General features: G+C 45.7%; 2 protein-coding genes across 11 annotated transcripts in view; one reads left to right on the forward strand and one right to left on the reverse strand.

The window, feature by feature from the left end:
- The window catches only part of NLK (nemo like kinase), a 38,152-nt gene extending 31,251 nt beyond the window's left edge, over positions 1-6,901 (reverse strand). For 2 of the 4 annotated variants that reach the window (XM_032129583.1, XM_032129586.1), the window contains exons 1-2: positions 6,496-6,569; positions 5,105-6,127 (exon numbers count right to left, since the gene is read on the reverse strand). In XM_032129583.1, coding sequence (XP_031985474.1) covers positions 5,105-5,562 — 458 coding nt within the window. In that variant the 5' untranslated portion in view covers positions 5,563-6,127; positions 6,496-6,569. Of the gene's footprint in view, positions 1-5,104; positions 6,128-6,495; positions 6,570-6,811 lie in introns of those variants that run through there. The other 2 variants (XM_032129585.1, XM_032129584.1) reach the window with 2 other exon arrangements.
- Positions 6,902-7,064: 163 nt separating this feature from the next.
- LYRM9 (LYR motif containing 9) overlaps positions 7,065-26,354 on the forward strand; it is a 32,862-nt gene continuing 13,572 nt past the window's right edge. For 3 of the 7 annotated variants that reach the window (XM_032129589.1, XM_032129588.1, XM_032129587.1), the window contains exon 1: positions 7,270-7,774. In XM_032129589.1, the coding sequence (XP_031985480.1) occupies positions 7,664-7,774 (111 nt within the window). In that variant the 5' untranslated portion in view covers positions 7,270-7,663. The other 4 variants (XM_032129592.1, XM_032129591.1, XM_032129590.1 and 1 more) reach the window with 4 other exon arrangements.

Here is a 26,354-nt window from a genome sequence, read left to right on the forward strand (position 1 = left end):
AAAATGAACAGTCTCGTATATTACTTGGATAGAATTTCACCTAATCCCAATGCCTAATTTCAATGCAAAGAGTTATTACATCCATTTCATTTAATTCACTTCATTTGGGAAACAGTCATTTAAACGTTAACAGATTTTTTCTTTTCAGGAAATTTGAAAAAAACCCCCAACCACTCAAACACATAAAGCTTTGCAGAATTTCTCATATAGAAAAACCTGAATAGGGTCATTGTTTTACTACATTTCTTCACAAACAGGGTCAGAATCCAATTTAGATAAAGCACTCTTATAAAAAATACTGACATAGGGCTAGGTCCAAGATGATCACCTGCAGCTCCCTCCATTGTGATGGTGAATGTGAAAGCCAATCCCACTCTGCTCTGTGCCCATCGCCAGGGCTGCCTCCTTTGCCTTAGGCATCCTCATGGTTCCCTCCAATAACTGGATAAAAATGACTTGGCCTCTTTCTTATGAAATCATTGTCTATCTGCATCAGGCACCCGAGACAACAGCAAAAATCGCTGAAGTAGAACACAAAGAGCAGAAAACTATTGTGGTTTGAGCCCCACAGAGCTGCACCACGGCAACGTGGGGAGACATACACCCACTCCCAACACCCCTTCTCCTTCTTCCCCCTGCTCTGGGCACTGGGCACGATGCCACAGGGTCTGGAACACCCCTTGGCCCTGAGGGATCGAGCTCCTCATGTCTTGTGCACCCCAGCCCTCTCACTGTGGGGTGGGGTGAGGAGCAGAACAGCGTCAGCACTGCTCAGCAATAACAAAAAAGTCACTTTAGACTAACACAAAATGTCACATTAAATAGTTTAAAACAAACAATTGTCAACCTAAATGTTAATTAACAGGGAATATTTCCTGATGGTCAAGTACTGTCTTCTGCTAACAGGTGAGGTTTGAGGGACTGGAAAAAGATGATACAGACAGCTTTAACTTTAGAAAAAACCTCTCCCACCAAAAATCTTGATGGATTTCATAAAAGAAGTGTCCAGAGTTCAACTTTTCCTAAACTTTCCCTGCTTACCAGCCTAGGCATCATTAATAGTATTAACTATGCAAGACATCATTGTGGTTTTCAGCAGTATCAGACAGCAGAACGAGAACTTCTCCTGCCACTTTCCGAACTCTGCTGAACCTGTAACACCTTTTTCTTCTTAATATACCTTCTAGCAATTTTGCCCATTGCATCCTTGCTCAGCAGGACACATTCCTTTAAAGGAATGGGAGATCATCGGTTTATCCTGGAAACGTCTTTCCTGCTGCTGTGCTTAGTATCAGTACTGGGATAAAACCCTCTTAAAATAGTTCCAGTGTGCAGGCAACAATCCACTGTATGCAATATTCTTTTGGGTTTTATGGAGCAATGACTTTGGTGTTTTCAGGCTTTTGCAGGCCAGGAATGAACAGCAGATTTAGGCTAAATTATTTCTGCCCTTAAAGTTATGGCAGCCTGAACATGATGTCCTGTTCAACAACACCAACAGCCAAACTGTTTGGTACATTGTACTGTCATGTGACCTCCTGAATAAAAAGGATTAGAAGCAAGTACATTAACCCCCACACACAATTTCAAATGGGGTAAATCAGGAATTTAAAAAAAATATTAATTCAAATACTTTTTTCTGTCGTCACTTGTAACAGCTCTTCCACAGAGATGCCTTTTAACATGGATTTGACATTATTAAGACAGATTGCTTGGTTCCACAACCTTTGAGGAACGACAGTAGCTTTTCAAAATTAAGAGACACACGTAAGACAAACAGAATTCCCCCACACCTTACATTCCTATCCCACTGGAGTGGACACCTCCAGGCCAACAGGACATTTCCACAACATTTCAGCAGCAGTGTTACCACCTTGAACCAGCAACAGTAGTCATTATTCCCTATCTCCCTCCCATAGCTGCAGAGCCTCTTCACTGATCCAGGAATCCTGCACGGAAACAGCACAAGCATCTCTTGCAGAGGAACAGAGGCTTCACCCCTCACTCCAAACCTATCAGCCTTGGCAGGTTCAGTCGATACATTTTTTTATTATCATTATTATTATTTTAGGAATCCCACCAGATGGCAGCAGCATGTCTCCCCAGCAAAACTGGGAGCACTTCTCCAAAGGACAGCTCCTTATTCTCGGAACAGACACAAGACTTCCAAAACTCAGCCCTACTCAGTCTGAACCACAGGGCACAGACAGAGCTTGTCTCTGACACTAAAATCTGGATTTTTTTTTTCCACCACTTTAGGAACAAGAAAGCAGGGAACACTCCAAGAGCAAATTGCTCTGGTTTTGGCAAATGAGGAATGTGACCGGGTTTGTGGCAATTCACCAAACCAGAGTGTGGGGAAGCAAACCTGCAGGACGTGGGAAGGTCCTGCACACCTGTCCCTGCTTCAGCAACACACTCCCCATCCCAGCTCAGCAGGCAGAGCAGATGCTGTGCCAGGGACAGCTGATCTCCACAGAAGTGGTGCCCAGCTGAGCGAGGACACAGCCTGTCTGCACACACACCAGTGGCAGCAGCACCCACCCGCAGGAGTTAAAAATGAAAGTGCTGAAGCACAAGGCTTTGGCTCTTCACGAGTGAAAAACTCCAGGAGCACATTAGCTACCCCGAAACATCATCGAGTACCAGACAAATGAACTAATGACAAATGCTAATTCAACTGCCAAGAGAAAATCTCTCTCGGTGAGGTAACGGGAAGTGCAAGACCACACACTGATCGCTCGTGTGACGCACTGAACTGAGCCGCAGGTCACCTTCCAAACACATCCGAGTAGAAGATGAAAGACTTCTGCAAATATTCCAGCTGTCTATGCAATAACATCCATTTCCCTCAGAAGCAGTGATAGAAACTTTTCAGTTATCTATTAGCACAAATAACGCTCAGACAAGATACTGAGAAACAACAGAATCCTCCTTCCAAAGTCGCTCAGGCTTTGTGAATTCTGTGTCACGCTTAGACCCAAGTGTACATTGCTCACATCCAAGTCACCTCAAACTATAAAAACCCAAGTCAGTGTTTATGTATCGCACGTAGCTAAAACTCAATTACATGGGCATTCTTCCACATTTTGAATGAAACTAAAATTCAGTTTAATTATTGCTTACAGACTCTTAAATCCAGCCTGCACTCACCAGCAGAAGTTGTTTTGAAATGCCAAAAGCCGAGCAGTGACCACTGAATTCAAACACACGTGAGCAAAGAGGAACTCCCTCCCACCAATGACATCCTCAGTCGGTGCAGCCCCAGCTCTGCCGGAGGGATCCCAGCTCCCAGCTTCTGCTTTTAGGTAACACGCTCCCCCTTTGTTGTTTTCTCTTTCCCAAGCTGTTGTTACCCCAAAGCAAAGCTGTAGTTGAAGCTCTGCAGGCATGGGCCCCCAGGGGCAGGTCCTTCAGGGCGGCCGCAGGTGCGTGGCCGAGGGCTTGGGATGGGCGGATGCTTTTGGCACTCTTTCCTACCTGCTGTCAGCCAGACCCTTCCCTCTACACTTCCTTTTTCCCCTCAGCACTCTTAATGATATTATATTTAAATATGCAAGCTTGACCTTTCATTCTACTGAATATTGTGGAAGCAGATCTCTCTTGCACCTTGTTTTTGGTGAATAAAACTGGGAAAATAAAGACTTGGGAAACGCACAGGCAAACAAAACACCGGTAAAAAGGGCTGATCTTACATAACAACATACATTTAAGCAAAGACTGTGACAAATTAAGTTATAAAACCTCCATACTTTAAAAAATATACAAACGGATGGAAATACCTTTAGATAATTTTTTACAGCAGATTCCTTGTCAGTTTTTCATTCTTTTACACCCACTTTTTAATGCTGTACCACAGCCAGAGCACAGCAGTGCCGACTGCACAACAGCTCCCCTCCGACTGGGAGAACTCAGCATTTAAATTAACTCCCCAGCTCTGAGGGAAGGCACACAAGAGCAACCACAACACTGACCTGCACCTCGCTCTTGCAGATGCCTCAGCCTTCTCAGAAAGCACCATTTTGGTACCAACACTGGGCTGGTAATGCGTGGCCAGCTTGAAGGCCTGGGCTGCAGGGAGAAGGGGTTTTGCTCTCCTGAGGCCTGCCCTGCTGAGCCCTCTGCCTCCGTACGCTGGCACAGATTGTGACCCGGTCACTGCTCTCAGTGAAGCTGCAGCTCAGCCAGTGCCTAAAGCAGAACTCCGGGGCACCCCAGAGGCTCGGCTGGGAACACTGCAGAGGGCTGAGACACCACACACAGCTGCACGCTGCAAACTTTGCATTCGTGCTGCAGGAAGTGCACTGCAACACGCCTGCTCTCCACAACACCCCCTGCCAGCCTTCGTGCTTCCCAGGCACAGCTGAGAATAGGGCACACTAACAAACATTTACACACAAATATATATATGTATATATATATATAAACTGCTGCCAGTTTTGTGTCAGTGCTCCTGAAGGGCAGTAATTACATACATGGCTCTAAGGTAGTCACAAAATGCATTAGAAGAGATTCCACTCTGCTGACAGACTCCTCTGAAATGCGGCTGGGGGATAAAAGGGCCGGAGGCAGCGCTACAGTGAGGCAGGAAATCCCATTTCCATTTTTGAGAGGGGAGCAAAGTTCAGCTGTGCTGTTTTAAGCAGCACACAGCACCACCGCGGGTCAAACCGCCGCGAGACAAAGATCTTGACAGGTGACTGCACAAGGAAGACATTTTCATACGCTTTTAATTTCTGACTCTTAAGCCAGGTCAAAATGAATATTCTAATGCTCATTTGTTAACCTGAAATTTTAGGAAGCATAGCTTAGCTGCACAGATGCACACTCTAATTAAAGGTACAGAAAGGGCATAAACAAGCTGCATTGTCTCAGAAAAGAACGGCGGGGTGGGCTCTTAGTCAGAGGTGGCTCCTCACCACTGGGAGCCTTGTTCTGCCAACGCAAACAAGCGAAGCAACTTTCTAAGAACAGAGAAGAACCAGCAAAAAAACTCATAGTAAGCAGCTCTCTTGTATTCTGATTCCAATGACAAAAACAAGGATGAGTTATGATCAGGTAAAGAATGACAAGGAGAAATTGGTTCATTTTTGTCTCTACTCACCAGACAACACCAAAGGCTCCGTATCCGATGGGTCTGTCCGGCTCAATGTCCAGTTGCTGCTGTGGATGTTGTGAGTGCTGATGATGGTGCGCTTTGACTGCAGCAGCTGCTGCAGCCTGTACCTGAGCTGGGGCTGCTGCAGCCGGTCCGGGGGCCTGGCCCGGGGCCGGGGATGGGAAGTACGGCTGCTGCTGCCCTGGGTTCAACATCGCGGCGGCGGCGGCCGCGGCTGCGGCGGCCGCGGCCGCTGAGGAGGCATGCTGCTGCACGGGGTGCACTGCGGCGGCCGAGCCGGCGTGCAGGTGGTGCTGAGCGTGGTGGTGGTGATGGAGGTGAGGAGGAGGGAGGTGAGGAAGGTGGTGGTGATGGTGGTGGTGGTGACCTGCTGCTGCCGCAGACGTACCGCCATTGTAAGCCGCCATCATTTTTGCGTTGGCTGTTGTGCCACAAAGAGACATTCAAAAAAATGCCCTTTGATTGGATAACAACTGGGTCAAGCTGTCATTTGGCCATAAAAATTAAATCTGCTACACTTTAAAAGAAGTTGGGTTTCATCATACACAGCCCACCTTTAAAAACATGGAGCTCCACTGGCCTTATCTCCTCGCGAAGCCAAACAACTCGGGGAGTCTCTTCATGTGTGCGGGCGCCAACCCCTTCCCCAGCATCCAGCCGGGCTTGGCTACTCCAACTCCATCCTTGGGCAGCTGGGGTGGGGCTGGGGTGGGTTTTTTCCTTCACTTTTGGTTTTTTTGTTGTTTTTCTTGTTATAAAAATTAAACACCGTGATCAATCCCCCTTCCCTCCGGAGGGAGGGCTCGGAGCCTCTGCCCTGAACACCCCGCGAGGGCTGGCCAGCCTAGCCCTGCCATTCCCACACCCTCTCCATGTGTCCCCCGAACCTCCCTGAGCCCGGGCACCTCCTACATCGCTCCCTCCTTCCAGACACCTGCTCCCTCCTTCCAGGCACCTGCTCCCTCACAGCAGCAACAACTCGGGAGTTTGCAACTTTTCCTTGAAGGCCTGAAACACACACAAGGACCCAGAGAAAGTGAAGGGGGGGGGGCGCAGGGTGAGGAGAGGGGGGCGAGGGGGGATAGAAGAAGATAAAAACAGAAAGAGGAAGGGAAGGGCCGGGGCAGGACAGGGATCCCGGGGGGGCGAAGGAGGGGGGAAAGTGGCAAATGAATGACGGGGCGGCGCGGGGCCGGGGAGGGGACGCGGGGCAGGACGCGGCGGCCCCTGACAGCGCGACCCGCGGCGGGGCGGGGCCGGCCGGGCCGGGGGGGTCGGGCCGGGGGTGGAGGGCAGGGGGCCCGCGGTGCGGGCGGCGGGAGGGTCTGGGGGCGGCCCCGGGTCCCCGCCCCGCCCGGCCCCGGCCCCGCTCTCACCTGGTCCCGCCGCCCCGCGCCGCGACGCGGGCACGCGCTCCCCCCCCCCCTGCGGGGCGCGCGCCCGACGCCGCCCGCAGCCAATCGCGCCCGGCCCGCTGGGCTGCGCGAGAGCCGCCCCCGACCAATCACCGCGCGGCGCCCGGCGCGCCCCTCCCACCGCGCGCGGCCGTGCGGAGCCCCCCCTCCGGCGCGGCCCCGCCCCCGTGACCCCGGCGGCCAATCACCGCGCGCCGCCGCGCCCGGAGCCGCCGAGACCCCGCGAGATTCCCTCACCTCACACAACCCTCACCCCGGGCGGCCCCGCCTCCCTCACCTTCCTACCGCTCCTATGGGGCCGCTGGCCAATGGACGCTGCTCCTGAGCCAAGTCCCGCCCCCAGGGCCCGCTTTTCTCCCAATCGCGGCCGCCCATCCAATCCAATTAGCCAATGAAGGGAAACGAAAGCCCGAAAAGGGGTTACTGGGCCAATGGCGCTGGGAGGCGGGGCGGCGGCGTCACCGACAGCGCTCCTCGCCGCTGGTCGCAGCCGGTGGGCGGTGAAGGAGCCCCCGCGCCACAAATCACGGAGCGCGGCGCCGCGTGACGGATGCGGAACTGGCCGGTGCGCCCGCCCACCGGCGGCAAGCGGCCAATGGGCGGAGGGGAGCTGCTGACGGGCGGCGGACGGGGCCAATACCGACCCGGGGCGGGGTGAGGTGAGGACGCGGCGCGCGCGGGGTCGCTGTGGGCGCTGAGGGGGCGGCGGGAAGCGGAGCGCGAGCCGCGGTGAGGGCGGGCTGAGGGTCGCGCCGGGTCCCGGTGCCCCCGGTCCCTGTGCCCGTGTCCTTGTGCCCTCCCATTGCCCGGTCCCGGTGCCCGCCGGCGGCTCCCTCCGTGCCCGCTCTCCTCTCTCCCGGGTCACGGTGCCCTCGGGTCTCGGTGGCTGCCTGCTGACTCCGGTCCGTCCCGCCGGGACCAGTCCCGCAGCACAGGGAGCCGACGGGGGCTGCCGGCCAAGGGCGTGGGGGTCTGTGGGGTTTTGGGGCCTGTTTTTCGATTCTCTAAGAACCGGAGAGCGGCGAAGCGCGGGGCTGGCAGCGGGGCCCGCGGGCTGTGGCAGCAGGTGGTGGCACCGTGTCACGCCGCACGTGAGCTCCCCTTGGCAGGAAAGGGAAATAAACCGCTAATGAGAGGGTTCAGATGCTCCCAGCAGCACGACCGTGGCCCATTGCCCGAGGCAGTCTCTGCGAGGCTCTCTGCAGCGTGCTCAGAACACGCTCAGGGGGCTCAGTGCGAGGTACGTGTTAACCAGGACCGAAATACTCTTTGGTTGTTGTTTTAGTTCCCTCACGCCATGAATCTGCATGCTTGGGGACTGCAGTGTCTTTGGGTAAGCCATCAATGTTCCCTAAAACACAGGAATAGGTAAAAACTTAACAGTTTTAGCACTTTCCATTTTCTCATGTGCATATCAATCATATCTGATTAATAGTTTTACCTCAGAAAAACTCTCTCAGGTTTCTGGAGCCTTTCCCATGGTGGTAGAGTTAAATTACCTGTGATGGTGATAAAGAGGTTCCTTCAGGTAACAGAACTGGGTGAGCAGTTCCAGAGCCAGTCAGCGACTGACGGGGGATCTGCTCCTGCTGTGCTGGGGGGGAGCTGACAGCCTCTCCTTCGCTGCCCCTGGCTCCTGTCTGGGCAGGGAAAGAGCCCAGCAGAGCTGTGACAGCTGCAGTGCTGAGGTGTTACCAGCAAATCCCTGAAGGTGTAGTCCTGTCATCTGTCCTTTCTGTTTGTCTCTGAAAACCGGACATTGTCAGACTCCTCTTCAGCGGGGGGAAGAGAGAGTATAAACGTGACAGCCTGCTGTGATTCCTGAAACATCAGTGCAAAGTCTTGGCAAGAATGGGTTTGATACTTTTGGGACAGTTTATAACAACGGGGTTTGGGTCATTTTTGCCTGCTCTTTGAGAATGTAAGCAAGAAAAGTCTTGCAGGACTCAAGATGGGTTCCTTTGTTAAAGCTGTCCCTGTTGCATTTGGAAATACGGTTACTAATAGTCCAGTCTGGAATTACATCAGAGTTTTGCTGTCATGTCACCATTTTAAAAACAGAGGCTTTGAAGCTGCAGCAGCCCCGCTCAGTGAGGTGAAGCCTGGTGAGGGATGTGCTTATCTTGGTGCCCATATGGAGTTCTGTCAGGTGCCAGCGTTGGGTGACCCACCCTATCGAGTGTATCTTCCTTCCACACTGGGTTCATAAAGACTTTCAACTGGTGTCCCTGGCCTCTGTCACACTGTGAAACTTAAGAGCTCCTGGTTCAACTGCTTTTTAGGCTCTTCATGCTGTGAAAGTTAAGGAGGACAAGATCCGGTTGATTCGTAAGGAATATGTGTAAGAAAAAAACAAAAGGGTAGTAAGGAAAACATTAAACTTGCAAGTGCTCACCTAATAGACCCTTTGTTTCCTCAGTAGAGGTCTGTTACTTGAAAGTGTTCCCTGTGAGTTATATGAATCTCTCCCGTGTGGAGCACAATGAATTACTGGTGTACTGGTCTAGGTCAACACTTCCTCGTTATCTCCAGCCCCTGAAGAGGCATAAGGCTGCTGAGGGGGTTCATCCCTGAGCTGGGTCATGGAACTTTTGCTGCAAGAGTGTTGTGTGAGTAGTTCAGTGAGCCTGAGCTGCTTGATGAGTGAGTTGGCAAAATCCAGCAATGGCAATTGGAACTGGGCAGGCAGAGACACTGCATGGGGTCCTGCCAAAGCCCAGTTTGAGGGCAGCTCGTTTGTCATCCTCACTGAGGCCTGGAGATACAACTGGTGACTGCTGCTGCTGAAACATGGCAGATAAATTCTGATCCCTTGCTGGTGATAGTTATCATGGGGACATGCATTTGTGTCTTAGCATTGCACTCACAGTCAGAGTGCTGTAATGCAGTACAAGTCTGCTGTCTGGAAGTGAATGCTGGAATAACTGGGGTTGCCTGTGCTAAACTCATGTAAAAACTGCATCTAGAAGTCAGTACTGTGAATCAGAAACACAGGGTTCACACTTGTTCATTTCTGAAAATCCACAGCTTCAAGTTTAGTTTTTTCTGACTCTTGAGAGATTTATTTTTCTCTCGGATTTGACACTTGCTTTGCAGGGATATAATCTCTTTGACAGCGCTCTGCATATGGGCAAGGGATGGAAGACAATTTGTAATCAGCTAGTCCTGTTTCCTTAATGCTCCTCAGCAGTGTTTTAACCTTAACATTCCCCACAAAAGATTGAATCATCTTAAAAGGTATAAAATGTAATGGTCCAGTTCCAGACATAATTTGTCAGCTTTTTTTTCTTGTCCCATGTGGGCTAGCTGTGAAAACAGGACTCAAAATATTAGAGTAAGTCTTTTGATTGTGTGTTGTGTATGAATGTCCTTCAGCATTTAGGCATGTAGGGTTTTTGTGAAGCTTTAATGCAGAAGAAAATAACATTAAGTGGAACAAAGCATAATAAAATGCAGAGATTTGTCTCTGATCCACAAAAGGGGTGCTCTGAGCTGCACTATTGATAATTTATCATGTGGGTGTTTGACAAGCCCACACATACCCTGATATAACACTCTGCAGATACAGTCCTCAGTGTTCTGTAACGCCCTGGAAATATTTAATTCATAAATCCTGATGCTGAATCCCTTAAGGTATCAGAAACATGGTGCTAATGCCTGTGAATCTGAGCAGGTTTCGTTAGTCAGATAAATACCATGCTCCAAATAAACTCTGATGCTAATGTGCAACAGAATAAACATATACACAAAATATTAAATTTTCTGTTTGGGTATGTTAGCCCTTTTCTTTGCAAAGAATAATTTTCCAGAGTTTTTTGTCTTTAAAACCTTTTCTCTATGAAACTGGAAAAGAATAAATTACTCCATTAATAAAATGCAGTGAGGAGCAGGAGAGAGAATATTTTGGTTTAGCTTTGGTTATGTGTAAAGGTTTCTGTCTTAACGTTTGCAAGGATGGCAATATTCCTTCATCTAGGAAGAGGGCAGGATCTGCTTGTCTTGTGGAATGAGGGACAAATCCCTGCCCTGCTCAGGGCGATGTTTTAATAAGAGAGGGGGAAAGAATCTAGTGATCCAACCAAGCAGGTGACCAATGGTGAGATTGTCAGTCAGGCCAACAGGCAGGTTGGCTTTTTTGAGCAGCATTGTGGGAACGTGACACTGCCTTGGACAGCAGTTAAATAATGGAATGGTGCTTCCTGTAGCAGGGCAGCACTGATGGGCCTGGGATGGGGACAACTGGTGTGAGTGACAGGTGCTGTCATCCAAGATTGTGCTTCTCCCTGAGGTTGAACATCGGACTCTACAGGCACTTGTGTTGCTTCCCTGGCCCATCAGCCCCCTCTGGCTCTTGCAGTGCAGTTTTTTGTGGTGGGATGACAGCCCTGGCCCAAGTCTGTCCAGTGTGCTGCATATACAGATATGATGGTCAGGATTAGCACTGCAGCTTGGAATCATCCCAAAGATGTCACCTCCAAAACACTGAGCTCCTGCTCTGCAGAGCTTTCTAGCCAGAAGTGTTTTCTTTTGAGAGTTCTGAAGGACATACTGAGTTCTTTGCTGACTGCAACACTTAAGCATGAGCTTGGCTTTAAGTGGAAATGCTCAGATGCTTACAGTTGGTTTGTAATAATTAGTCGTTTACAAACTTAAGCCTGATTGTTTTGTCCTTTCTGTCTCATTTTCCTCCTTCCCGCTAAACACCAGTTGCAGGAGGCAGAGGGTACATCTTTATCCCCTGCTGCTTTCTGGAGAAAGTGTCAGTTCTGTGGTTCTCTCTGTTCTATATTTCTTTGCATCAGAAATGACCCTGCTGCTCTTTGTCGACAGTGTTTCCTTTTATCCCTCTCCTGGCAGCTGCTCTTGCTCCATTCTGATGCTGGAACAGCAAATGAATTCCCTCTGAAGCAAATGTCATGCCAGTAAAGATGTTGAAGCAGCAAGAAAATCATCTCTGTCTCTGATGACTGAATTGGAGACCTTTGTGAATGAGATGTTCTTAAAATAGCTCCGCAGTGTGTTATCTTCCCTAGAAGGTGGAGAATTGAAAGCATCACCACAAGGCACTTGTCCTTGTGCGAGCAGCATCCCTAAATGATGGGTTTTGGAAAGGGGAGAGAAGCAGGCTGTTTCCTTTTCCTCCTCTCCAGGCAAAAAGCACTGCATGATTTTAATCTCTGTGTGATGGTAAATTTATGTTTTCTCCAAGAGTTGCATCACTGCTTGCTGCTTGTTTAAATATGTCACGTGTTGAGTAACCTTGTTCTCCATGATCCACTGTTTCTGGAGTAAACTGGTAGCTAAAAGTAATGCCAAGCCACAAGTTGAGTAGAGGTGCTCTGAATTACCCTGTCTAAGGATCAGGGTGGCCGTGGCCTTTGTGGAGAGCAGAGCTTCTCAGCTGGTGGGGTGTGCCACAGCCTGGATAGGCTTAACTCTGCGAGTTCACATCATGCAGTTCAGGTCCTGCCTTGATTCGAGCCCATTGTCCATCGGTTAACACAGGATAACAGGTTTGGAAATCTTCACTTACATATAACTTAGGAGTCACTGGTTCACATGACAGGAGCTCCGTCTCTGTGGTAAGACGGACAACAGGCATTGGTTGTATATGGAGAATTTGGTTAGTTTGGAGCTCTTGCTGAGATTTTTCCACCCTCAGCTAGTTTGGGGTGTTTGGTTCCTGACAGCCTCAGGAGAGCATTGGGCCCAGCAGCAGAACACAGCAGCAGGGACGGCGTGAGCTGCTGGGCTGTGGCATCCCATTGTCCCTGAGTACTGTGCGGGGCTCATGTCCTGGAGTCCCACAATTCCACGAGCTGTGCGAATGAGCCAGTGCTCCGCGGATGCAGGTGCCTTTTGTGACTTCATTGTGTTGTTGCTTCGTAATCCTGTCCTTGAGATCAGTTTTTGAAGAAAGTAAATCTTGCATACATGCACTTTGGAGCAAAAAATGCAGGCTGGACTTACAACATGCACACAGGAACTGTTGGTTATTTTGTTTATCAAAAAAACTATTGTAACAAATGGAATGGAGGGATTGGGCAGTAAAATTAATCCAGAAAAGTCTGATACAACACTTTTCCAGAATTGTGAATAGAGTCTTTTACATGCCTGTGAATATCTTAATACTTTTATTTTTTTTCAACTTGGTGGAAGGCGAATTGATAGATAAAAATACTAGATGCAAAAATGAAATCACTAATTGAAGAACAGGGCTTTTTATAGCAGTTTCATAATTACATTCATAACATAAATTTAACTAGGAGAAATGTTAAAATTTTGACATCTTCAGTTTTTCATCTTTTGTGGGAAGGTGGAAATAATTAGCTGTACTGATATAAACACTGAGTTTTCAGAGGTCTCTCAGTTGTTTTAAGACTAGTAATGCTTTTCCTAGTCCTGTTTTTTTAACATGATAGTATCTCTTTAAGGGCTTTCTTTACCAGATCAGTTCCTCTCCTACCAGGAGAACTAAAGCTTTTCAGCTGTCTGTTCAATTTATCCTTCTGGACTAAATTTCTCATCTCGAGATAACCAGCAGCAACTCTCCCCTCAGGAGATTTGTATCAATTAGTTCCGCACCACTAATTCCTGTGGTATTGGGGCACCAGTGAGTTGTAAGAAAGCTGCTCTGTAAACATTTATGGCTGTTGGGGGTTTGTCTTTACTATTTTTTGTTTAGAGGCCATGGGTGCCATCACTGGAGCTCTTGCTCATGCTCACTCTGTCCTTGCCTGTGAGGCCGGGCACTGCTTCACTGCAGAGGGTGTGCAGGGCTGTTTTGGGCTTGTGCTGCCTGGCAGATTCGGGGGATGTGAGCTCTGTGTGCTCTGTGGCCGCAGCAGTGGCCCTGCTGCCACCCCTGGTGTCACCAGCTCCTCACATGGCTGGCCAGGTGTCAGGTGGGAAGGCACTGGCACTGTTGATAACGTGAGTGGAAGATGCAGCCTAGCACGAAAGCAGGTTAGTCTGCAGCTGGAATGCAGGCCAGGCTTCACCTAATCTCTCCCTTAGCCAGAGAAAGGTGGCTTTAATCTATTTATTCTGCATTTGGTTGTTTTTTCAGCACTGATCTATCTGCAAATGCCATTGCACTGTTAGTCAGTTTCTATCCATTTGCCATTTACAGATGTGTTGGGACATGAAGCTGTTTTCAGTCGCTCAAGTCTAATCCCAGCAGTGCTGTAGGGTCTTGGGAATTGCTCTGCATTTATATAGAAGTAAACAATGTATAATGTGTCATTTTTAAGAACATGCTACCAGCAGTTTTAGGATTTTTTTTAGACAGATGATTTTCTTTTTGCTGATGTTTTAGACAAAACTAATTAGATAGGATTATTAGAGGAGGAAAATTGAAAGGACAGAATCATCCAGGAAGCTCATTCAAATGGAAACCCTGAAAAAACTGGGTAATTGGGCATTGATTCTGTCCTCCCCCCCTTTTTATGAGCAGTATTGTATTAAAAGTAACATGTCTGCAGGATGATGTTTCAACATCTGTTACTGCTGAAAAAAAATGATTTGCTTGTTTTTTCCTCTCTACATTCTCCCAACATCTGCATGTGTAGATCTATCCTGTATATTAATCACATCTAACACAGCTCCTTTCCAGGGAAAAGGCATCAAAGGGAGTGGGATCCTCCCTTTGGTTTGGAGGGGGATTCTGCATTGCTGCTCACTTGTATTAGATCTTGGGTGACTGGCTGTGAAATGAATCATGTGAGCGAGGACTCGGAGCTGCTCAGGAAGCCCAGGCACAGAGGTGTGTTTATGTGGAACAAAGAAGTTCACAGCCTGTAGCCTGTCTGTTTCCTGAAATATCAGTGTCACATTAAGTGATTAAACCTATGCAAATAATTGTCCATATTTTCTATTCTCAGAATATTTGCGGGCAAATCACATTTTTTAAAAAGTATTTCACTCTGAAGATGCTTGATAATTGTGCTGGGCTTTAGATTTTTTTTTTCTTTATAGGCTGATCCAATAAATTGATTCTAAATCTAGCTTGCTGAATGTTTGCTATTTCAATCCCTCTGGCTGTGATTATTGTGATAGTAAGCAATATACTTTCTTTGGTTTAAGTTTTGGATATTTGCTAAAACACACGTGGTTGCATGTGCCAGTCTTAAAATTCAGTTTATTTACAAGTGTAACATCTTTTTTTCTCTTCAGTATTTGTACTATAAAAATATAATTGCATAAAGGTTCATAGCAAGAAAATAGAAAAAGCTGGGCAATAGATTTGAAAGAATATTGGGAAATATTTTCTGATCTCTAATTATTATCATGTTGTATCTTCCCGTCTTGAAAGTAAGCATGGGAAATTTAAGCATGGTAAAGCACATGATTAAATCCTTTCCTATCCAGCAAAATTCTTTAGCTGGGTGTGAAGCATGTGCATACGTTATATTAGTAACTCATAACTTCCTTAAACCCAGCCAGTGTCAGACTGACTAAATATTAGAATTGCAAGGTAAATACTGCAGTAAATAACATAAATATGGGTGCTGGCTTTGCCGTGAACTTGTCAGTGGTTTTGACTTCTACGGTCATTTTTATGGCAGTTGAAATCAGAAAAGAATGGAAATTTCAACTAATTTTTTAATATGCTGAAATGTATTAAGTTACACAAAAAAATCCATATTATAGTAATCCTGCATATATACAGGGAAAGAGTACCCAGCGTGCATGGCAGATGGTTTCAAAGGAAATCCTCGAGAGCTAGGATTAAAAAGCAATTTTCAGCAAGTTTAAAATGGGTCTCCATATTTGGGTCACAGATATTAACTCTTTCATTGCAAACAAATGAGGGAGAAGCGTGGTCAGACTGTTATGGAAGTGTTTCTCCTGGTAAAAGCCGACCAGTTTGTGCTGGGGAAGAAAGGTGAGAGCAGGGCAGTTGATTCTGCTCCTGGTCCTTTTCTTACACCAGTGGGAAGCAGAGTTGTGGCATACAGAGACAGGGATATATTGCAATAAATGGGATTCATCATTCCACAGACAAACACTGGCAGCCCTCTGAAAAATAATTTGTGTGTGGCTCTGATCTTTGCCCACTGAAACAAATTTCCATAAAGACAAACTGATAAATAAGTTTTGGCATGTTAGAACAGCAGATTTATGCCTGTTTACCTGTAGTAAATTATTACCAATCACTTTATTAAAGTGTAAAGACTTTACAGATAGCATTTTTGTATTCCTTTTGGATATGGCAAGCATGTATGATATAGGATAAATAAGAAATTGAACAGCAATATTGTTGCTCTATCATAGACAGGAATGGGCTCCAAGTTTTGCTTGGAAGTTATGTCTGTGCATGGAAAGTAAGCTAGTTTTTCTCAAACATGTTTTAGGGATACATTAGGATTTTATTATTTGTTTTTAAAGGTTATATACTAAAATCAACCATACCATGCAAACATTGTTCCAGGCTGCAGCTGTTTGGTGGTGGCATACAAACATGCAGAAAACTTGCCACCGATCTGATGCACAGAAGGGATTGAGTGCAGGTCAGCTTTGCACTGTAGGATCACAAGAAGGCACTGGGCTTTTAGTAGATAAAAATAGGGCAGCAAGTTGGAGATTATTGGCTTTAACTAACTTATACTAGTTAGTAACGGTGTCAGGAGTGTAATTCACATTTACATCAGTGCTCTTTATACACTTTGGCAGCACAAAGGAACATCAAGTTTGACATGAACTTTTCTTTAAAAGACTCTTCTACTTCCAAAGTGGAAATTCAAGTTAGACTTTAAGCACTGTTTATCACTAAGCAATGAAACAGAGTAACTGATAGTATTTTATGGCGTTCCCAAAGCTCAGCTGGGTGTTTTTGGAGTAGATTTGGAAAGCTCTCTGAGCCCAGGTGCCTGGTGCTCTGCTAAGGGAATTATAGAAGTAACTGCTGGTTTGAGTATCAGCCTAAGGAGAAGTTAATTGTGTTGCTCTCTGGGTATTACATTGGCTGTGAGTTACCAGAGGACTGCACTTCTGAAAGGGCGTGGTGAACGTCCTGGTGGGATAGCTAACTGCAGGTGTTATCTGCTAAGTGCTAATTAACAATGCTAATGAGAGGTGTTGTCTGCAGGACTCTGCCAAGGTACTTATCAGAGGTCCTCTGCTCTCAGAAAGGAAAATTAAGGTGTTGGATGAAAATAAGGCAGCTTTTGATATTTAGTTCTTGTACCAGAGCTAGAAAGTGTCAGTGGACTCAGGATAAGCTTTTAAAGTTGAATCTGTTCTTCTGGGTTCTTGTTTCACATCACCTATTACAGTAAGTCTGCCTGTGTGCATCTTGATATGGCCTTCAGAGGGCAAATACAGATGCTGACATTAGGTACCAAAACTTGAACATGCCAAGCTGTTGTCAATCATTACATGTCACCAAGTTGTGCTACTATTAATACTTGGGGAAAAAAAATTCATCTGTGGCAACAGTTACCTGTGATCCCTGTGTTTGTAAATGTGCTTGAGAGCTTTGCCTTAGATTTTTCAAAGATTCGTGTCTTTCAAAGGGAGGCAAAACGGATCAGTTCAGAGTCTCTGTCATTGTTATCTTCCAGGACTTTTGTTTCAAGTAGTTTTTGAAAGTCTCTGTGATGGGATCTGAGATAAAACTTGATCCAGATGTCTTTGGGTAGTCAGAGCAATCCGTTTGCTTGACTTCAACAAACTTAGGTTCTAAATAAACAAATGAGTGTTGGCTTTAGAGAGTGAGTTGATTTTCTTTACTCACTGTACAGTCGGGTATGTGAGAAAAAACAGTTTCTTGTGTGCAGTCTGTTGTTGCCTGGGTCCAAAGCAGTTTTTGGTATACAGAATACTGTAAAGTAATTATTGTGTCATTGTACAGAGTTCTGAGTGTGGGAAACTGTGGCTCTTTAAAGGAGGTACATGCTTTCTTACCTCCAGCAACTTTTGCCAGCAAATACTGAAGGGTCAGTTCTCTTCAGTCAGAATGTCTCTCTACTTAATCTTTTTGTAGTGTGTATTTATTAAAGTCTTTCAGCGTAGATGACTGAAAGCCTGTTCATGTCAAAGCCATGCGTTCATGTCTGATGTAACTGGTCCGAAAGCTTCCTTAGGGATAAATTGAGCTATGGATGGGCTTCTTGGCACTTCTTTATTATTGGCACTTCAAGTAGCAAGTTGAGGAGAAACAGATGATGAAAACTGATTCTTCTCTGCAGGTGTCTCGCTTACTTTTGGGCTTGGACAAGCCTAATCTGTGAAGATAATTAAAGCTCCTCCACTCTGGATGCTGTAAGTGAATTTTTTGTTGTTTTATGGAATTCTTTAGTAGCCTATTTACCCCACACAGGGAAACAAGTGAAAATGCCAAATCACAAAGAAATGGTAGAAATTCAGTTGGGGCAGAATTGGCATGTGGCCGTACATGTTTGCAGGAAATATTTCTGAACAGCCTTTTACTTTCAGGATCACCCTGTCTCCATTCCAGCCATGCTGATGAATCCAGTAGTAGAACCCAAATTGCCAGCAGGATTCCAAAGAAACAGTATTTTCATACTACAACTAGATCAGGAGTCTTGGCATGGTGGAGGGAATCTGCTGTTGCTGTATGTATTGTATCCGGTTGAGAATAAATGCCTGAAGTATCAGCATTGACCAAAATATCATCTAGAGAGGTTAGAGGGCTGAAAAAACTTGTGAATGAAGAATGTTCCCATTGGCTGTGACACAGCATGGTGGCCCTGGCTGTCAGTTAGCATGGCAGTTGTTTGAGTTCCAGGTGCCATGATAACATAGCAGGACATTTAAAATACCTTTTACTATTCAATAGACTTCTCCCAGAAGAGGCTTGCCCACTTCAAAGCCTGTCCCTGTGGCAGCAGAGCTTCTGGAACATCTGGGATAATGCCCCCCTAGAACAGGGAGTTGGCTGTAGCTGGCACTGCAGGAAGGCAGAGGGTGTATAGGAGGCTGGGAACAGAGTGCCATGGCTTTGACCTTGCTGCAGCATCCCTTCAGGATCCATAGGACATGGCTCTCTGCTGGTTAATTGTTGCAAGTGGGGGTAATGACACATTTCTTATTTCTGTGAGAGTCTTTAAAACAGCTGATATTCTTCCACCAATGAAAGCATGCAAAGAGCTCTTCATATCCCCATTTTCCCCCCAAAGCTGTGGGAACAATTTTCTGGCTTGTAGAACAAAGAAGTTGGAACAGATGACATAGCCAACATCTGCACCTGGCTCACTGAGGAAGCGAATATTTGGCATAGAAGCTGAGCTCCCTTCTGCCAAGGGAGCTGTGCCGATGCAGTTGTTCAGGGATGAAGATGGCATAATGTCTTTTCTGGTTTGACTCTTCAAAGCGATTTTATTGATCTGCCAAAGTAAAAAAATTTTTGGGAAGGAAAATGTCTTTACTTTTAAATATCAGAGGTTAGTCAATGGTTAATGAAACGTTGTGTAACCAGTCCCGATAAGATTTTGATGGTGTATCACTTCAGTTCCGATGGCAGACACATCACATATGGGTTGCCATTTTGATGGCTTTGAATGGTAATCTGACCCATAAAAACTGAAGCATAATATGCAAACTGATTTTTTTCTGGCCTGCCCTGTTCTTGGTGCCATCTGTGTTAGGATGGAAATGAGCCTGCTCAAAACGTGGGCTGCCGGTTTGGAGCTGATCACAGATGGGTTTTAAAGAATAGCCTTGTGTGCACAAGGAGAGGGAAGATGCTTCTAAGCAGGAAGTTTCACTTGAAACTATATTATGTCTGCTAAATCCTGTGGCTTATGGAACAGCCACCAGACCTTTCCCTGAATTCTTCACATGGATTAAGTAAACTAAACTTACCCTCTAAATATCAAGAAAAAACCCCCAACTTCTAAATATTGCTCTTCTTCCACCACTGCCTTTTACTGCTGTCATCAACAATGGAATAGAGTACAGGAAGCTGACATTACCTGATCCTGTCAGGTATTTGCAGTGCATCTGTTCAGCAAAACTGGGCACAGTAAATTATTTCATGAGTTTTGTAGATGAGTTTTAATCTGTATTTTGAATCCTCTTGAACTTTCAGGATCCAGGCTGTTGTTTCTGGATTCCTGTCTTTGACAATTAATAAAAATCTGTGTTGTAGGTGAAGGTGAGTACCTGTCCTCTGCTGTTGCATCTCAGATCAAAAATTCTGATATTTAAGCACCTAATTCTCACTGTGGTCAATGAGATCTTGGTTTTCTTCTCAATTTAAGAGAGCCTGTGCTCTAAAGTTAGATATTGACTGACCTTGTCTTATGTGTAACCACAAGTGTCCTGATCCTATTTATAATCCCAAGAAACACATTAAAGAATTTTCACTGGTTAGGAATATGGTCTACAGAACTCTGATTTATTTTTTAACTCTCTTTAAATCAATGACATTGTTTGAGTGACCGTTTCTTTGTCAGAAAGGAAGCCTAGAAGGCGGCACTCATTGATGAGTATCATGGTCGTGACACACTTGAACATCCCTCTCAAGACATCTTGAAGCGTTTTATTTCCAGGCTAAATAAACACCAATTTCAGCAATGTCTCATCTACTCCCTTTAATTACTGCTGCTGAGAGAAAGTTTCTGCCAATGCAAATGTGCTATTTTGTCATGTCACATCAAATTGCATCAGCCTTATATTTAGGAACAAAAAGAGGGGGAGGCTGAGACAGGATGTGGCTACAAATGGAACCAAAGGGTTTTCTTAAATATAGGCTGAAAATAGACAATCGAGGCAGTGATGCTTTTTCAAGCAAAAATCCATGAAAGGGAAAATCAAGGCTGTGACAGCAGAGCAGGGCCGGGGGTGGGCAGAGGGAGTTCGGGGGTGGCGGGGTGGTGGCAGGGAGGGGCTGCTGAACTCCTCATTTATGCAGACACCCTTGTGTTGTCAGGTGGGTGTGGGGTGCATTTGGGGTATGTTAGCCCACACCTCGTTCCTCTGTGCTGGCTGAAGGAGGTGGGAGCTGTGCTTTGCTCCAGCCTGTGCCTGCCCTTTCCCTGAGGATGTCTCCCTGTGCAGCAATAACTCTCTAAACTGAAGAGATTGTGGGAAATAGGCATAGACAAAATCTGAGTAGCTGTCCAGATAAATGTAGGAGACTTTGAACAATCTGTCAAACCACTTTAAAATGTAGTGTCTCTACAGAAATAATATTTTTTAAAACTTGTTCTTCAGAAAACATTAGCAGCTTCCCCATGCGAAACACTTTTTGCCCCCTCCATGTTGGGCACAAAACGATCTGTTGAAATCAAATGCATAAATTATGGATGTAATGGAGCTTGCTTTGAACTGATGAGTCTGATCAGAGCCTGGTGGCAATTAAACCGAGTTCTGAAAGATCAGCTGTGTTTGAGAACCAGCAGAACTCGGGGAGGAAGTGATCTGGGGGCGTGTGAGCAGCACCTACTTAGCAAATTGGAAAAATACTATTCATTTCTTACATCTAAGCACTTGGAATCTCTCCTCAGAAGCAATTGGTGATGATAGAGGTAATATTTTTATTCTTGTCACCAAGGATAATAAAAATGCAGTAGAAGCTTAGAAACTTGTGTATTTACAGCATTGTGACAGGCGTAAGTCAAGCAGCATTTCAGGCTGAAGCAGGGTCTCCATGGCTGGATGTCATTGGTCCTGGATGGACGGTAAAACATTAAATACAGTGATGCTGTCAGTTGTTAAATTCCTTACAACAGGCAAATACCACCGCAGTGCTAAACCCACGCACACAGGGCAGCTGGAGGGGAAGAGGGCAAAGAAAGATTGACCTGGGGCTTCCCAGCCCCACCTGCAGCATGTGGAGGTCTGTACTGGGCTGCACGTGGGACAGGGACACCCTCCAGGAGCACGGGCAGCCTTGGGGCTGTGTCCTGGCTGGGGTGTTGGGCACTCTGCCCTCGGTGGGGTCGGGGTGCTGAAGGCATTGTCTAACCCTGTAACCGGCCAGGGGTGCTTCCTCCAGGGTGAGGCAGCAGGGCAGAGTCCTGAGACATTCTGGTGCTGCTTCCTCATAAATGTGCATAGAATTCCTTAGATTTCATTGTCATTTAATCCACTTCCCAAGACTGAACCACATTTAATTTTTGCCTCCACTGACTTTTTTTTTTCTTTTTAAATACCTAAGTATTAAAAAACCCTCAGTAAAATGTGCCTATTTTCATAGCAAGGAAGGCATTTCTGTAAAACTTTTTCAAGGCAAAGCACAGAAATACTAAATAGGGAAGGAAGAAGATAGATGTTTGGTTTTTATATCTGGGGTTTGTTTGTTTTGAACTGAATAAGTCTGAAAATACTAGATAAAAACTGCAGATCAAATGAAAAGATTCCATAAGCAGCATACTCCAGATTGTTCCTCAAAAAAACCACCCAACTGATAACAGTACAACAGGAAAGTGTTCTTAATTAACATCTCCAGTTAAAGGAGAAGCATTGTGTATCTCTTAAATATATTATTAAATCTGCATTGTTTAGATAATTGGATGGGGACAGACACCTGTGCTGAGTGCTGTGTCAAATTTGTCAGGGCCTGCTGTAATTCTAGTGCACTTGCTGGATTTCACAGCTATTTGTCTGGGTATAGGGGCAATTTGGAGGGTTGAGTGAAGCCAGATGACTGTAATGAACTCATTTTGTGTCTTTGACTCAGTTTGGAAAAAAAAAAGATACTATTTATAGGGTATTTTGTATTGTTAAGACTTCTGTTCTTCCTGTCTCTCAAAGTTTCTCTGTGTTGCTGTCTCTGCTTCATCACTGATAATTATATCAAATTAATTCAGCATAATTGAGTTAATTATTAGCACTGGAGGTTACCACCAGGGCTTTGATTGAACCAAAGCTTTTATCCCCCTTTTCCTGAGGTTTCACCAAATGTAAACAAACCAGAATCATGGGTGAAACCTATGGCACCTCCATTTCCATTGAGTGCTTTTGCCACTCAGCATTGTCCTGCCATGCCCATTCACTCAGGCAGGTGTTGATAAATGCAAAGGCAAAAGAGTTCTCTGGCATTCTGTATCAATGTTCAAGTACTTCAGAAACAGAGGAAATATTTTAATTCAGAGCCATTCAGTCAAAACCAGAAATGCAGAGTAATCATTAATAAGGTAGATTGTCTTTCAGCTATACTAGGCCTTGGAGAGTGACAGTAAACTTTTGGGGAAAACTTGAGCTATGGCTTTAAGAGCTCACAAGTGTCCCTAAGACATGGCAGGATCTGCCCCTGATTAGCTGTTGGTATGGAAACAATCCCTGATTAGTGAGCTGGGCCAGTTCCAATCCCCCTAAGAGGCTAAAGGCGCCCAGACTTATATGTCCTGTAAATACTGCTGCTTATAAACATTGCTCCCAGGAACGTGGATTTTGCTCAGGATGTGGTGGGTCAAATCCATCCATGATTTAATTCCACCGCAGACAGGGTTTATGCCAGGGAAGGAGCTGGCTCGGATTATTGCTGTGATTGAGAGTGAAGGATTGGCAGATGTGAAATTTCAGCAGGTGTGGATTTGGAATAATAGACATTGAGTTGTTCCTGCTGCTGCTGGGAATGATGATGTGAGTTGGGAAGGACAGCTGCAGGTTGAGGTGTAGATCCCAGGGCAGGGCACAAGCCCCATCGTCACCATCCAGGGATTATGTGCACAGTCAGGGCTGGAAGGGATGGGCTGGGGGAGCAGGAGAAGGAGAGGTCACACTGCACAGGGTTTATTCCCTTGTAGGCTAGATGTGATGTTTGCACTAAGGGAAGGTTCAGAGGAGTATGTTAGACATTTTTGGTTAAAAAAAATTAATATTTTAAAATTACATTTTAGTCTGTAGTGTGGGTTACAGTGACTTCTTTTGCGGTTTTAAATTCTGACTCTCCATCTTTACAAGTTTGTCGACTCTTGTACTTTCCTAAGGAGAGCCCTTTCTGCACTGACAGCTCCTTGTTTTACCCTCTTGACTTATTTAAAAAGAAAATATAAAGTTGGATTGCATGAGCAAAATGAGCCTGTGTTAAAGAATAATGGTAAAATAAACTTTAACCAGTTTCAGTCCTTCCTGAACAGTGAGAAACCACTACAAAACCTTATGTAAGACTTACTATTCTTCCCATGCTTGTCTGAGCCATAGTCCATAATGTGGTCGTTAATCAGACAGCATGGTTTTGCCCTTCAAAGGCACTTCCATGCCTTACGCTGCCAACTGGGTATCTGTCCGTCAACAAAAGTTGTGGCAGCTTATTTTGTGCCCAGTTGGATGTTTTAGAAGGTGATACAAGCTTGGCCAGAAAGTTGTTGCACTAACTGGCACCAAGTAGTTAGGAGAATCACAATTGCTAAACTGGAACTAAGCACTGGAACATTTCAAAATACAATATTTACAAGAAAGGAAGGAATGAACAGGCAGTTTTGTTTTAAAGTTGGTAACTCAATTCCTATTCAGGCATGATCCCAAAGGTAAATACTTACAGATTTGGCCACTGAGAACAAAATTAATTTTAACAGCAGTTGAACTGATCAGTTCAGAGCTGGAAAGAAAAAGTTCTTTTGAGACTGTGCCTTTCCGAATTTTCTTTAAGCCAGGAGAAGTCATTTTCAGGAGAATAGAGAAGTTTGAATAGCACCTAAACCAGGGAGGTTCCTGTCCAGCATGCTCCAAAGAATATTACTCTAATTAGTCTGATCATGCTTATTAATTATACAGAACAAGGTAATCTGGCCTCAGCGTGGGAAGCATGTTTCCTCACTGGTGTAGGATTGCAACAGCCTGAGTGTTTCATTTGCAGTATTGCATGTCTCTGCTGTGTGATACCAAACCAGGGTGTAAGGTAAGACAGCTGCCCTGTGGCTTTGGTTCATTTATACAAGTGGTCATTAGGCCCAGCTCTAGCACTCTTTGTCATCCTCAAGTTTTACCAATTACAATTTTATATTTTGTATTTCTATTATGTTTATTATGTTTTACATTTGCAAACTGGTGACGTTGAATATTAGCATTAGGCCTGATCCTGATGATGTAGAACTGCATGAAGAGCATCCAAGCAGTGGTGATTCCTTGTCAACTAACAGATCTTCAGGATCTGTCATTAGCCAGTTCTTAATCTTTCATGTGCTCTACGAATATTGCGTAAAGCAAATTTTACACTGCAGGGCTGTGCCCCCAAATTGTTCTGCAGTCACCTGACACTGCTTCTGCCTCATGCATCAATCAAAGCACGAAGGGGAGAGGAACAGAAACAGAAGTGAACAGAACAGGACCGGCTATCACCGCTCACGCAATGGGACTTTGCAGCTCGTGTTTAGAAAGAACAAAATCCCAACAATGCCCAGCCCCAGCTCGTCAGAAGCGATCACATCAAACCAGCAGATCTCAATAAGAGCCAGCGAGATGTGGCTGCTGGGAAGTGACTGCAGCATTGTCCGTGCTCACCCACACAGCTTGGCTGGGGCCGCAGGGCAGTCGTGCCCGGGGCTGCTAAGTGTTCCGAGGCTCTGAGTGGCTGTGAGCGGGCAGGGATGGATGGACGGATGGATGGATGGATGGACAGATGGACGTTGGCTGGTTTGCCTGGGGCAGCAGAGCCACTCACGCTGCCCTGGACACGCCAGGCGCTCCCATGACCCACTGGGGACTGAGGGGAGGTGTGACAGTGCCACGAGCAGGGAGGGCAGCTGTGTCCAGGAGTGGGGAGTTCTGCCCCTGCTGCAGGCACTCGGGGCTGGACTCACAGGCCTGTGCTGCATTTGCCAGCTGGGAATCTGGGAAACCTGGAAGGGAGGACAGATGCGACCAAAGAGTAAGAACCTTTTGACTAGCAGCCGTTCACTTGGGTGCCTTCCTGGACTGATGTCACAACATGAACTAATACGTTTTGTGGTTAAGGAGGTTTCAAAAGGCTTCCAATTTCTTTCTTATTTTGGCATTCTTATTTTTCCTGAGATCATGAGGTTTGACTAGGATGGGGAATCATAAATTCCTGAGTTAAGACTTCTAAGGGTGTAATACTTCAAAGTAATAAAACACATCTCCAGCCTGTATACTGGGGAAAGAGAGGGCAGAGGGGGAAGGGGGAGCCAACCTGTAAACAGCAACAGCTCAGGTAACTCTTGCAGTCCTTTAATTAACACTTCCAGTCTCTGGAGCCCAGCTTTGGTGCTGTTTAACTAGTTCAGAGGGATTGGGATCATAACTGTTGAACTGTGGGGATTTGCTTGAAAAACACTTGCAATAGCAGGAAAAAAAATAAACTGGGAGCAGTGGCATTGTGTCATCTCAGCTTCATCAGGGTTCTGCTGTGCATGGGGTCAATTGCCAAACCTGCTAATGCAGAGTGAAGATTAATTGGCTTTGGTTAGCCTTTGCTTCACTATCCGAATATCATTATCAGGAATGTAAATGATTATGCAATGCAGAGAAATGCCACAATAGTCTCAGTGTCTCCTTTTATACTTGTCTCTTTGTGAATGGGGCTTTATCTAAATGCAAATGTGATTTCAGCCTTCTGATTAGGACATTATACAGTCATCCATTCCAGAAAAGCACAATTAGTGGATTATTTTATTTCTGACTCAACAGTTCTTGGTGTAGATAGTTTGTTTGTTGTGCTGTACATGATATTTAAGTTATCAGAGGGAGATTTACATTATTAGTCAGGATTATAGCCAGATTTTGTGAGGTCGAGAGTTTTTGCGTGGCAGATAAAACTGGTAACATTTGTGGGATTCGAGGGGAGATGTTTTTAGAACAAAAGGCAACAGTGCAGATTCATACTGTGCTTCATTGTCCTTTTTGTGCTGAGGAAGGGGCAAATCACAGTAGTAGCTGTGCAAATTCTC

This window comes from Corvus moneduloides, chromosome 20 (assembly GCF_009650955.1).
Source record: "Corvus moneduloides isolate bCorMon1 chromosome 20, bCorMon1.pri, whole genome shotgun sequence".
NCBI lineage: Eukaryota > Metazoa > Chordata > Aves > Passeriformes > Corvidae > Corvus > Corvus moneduloides.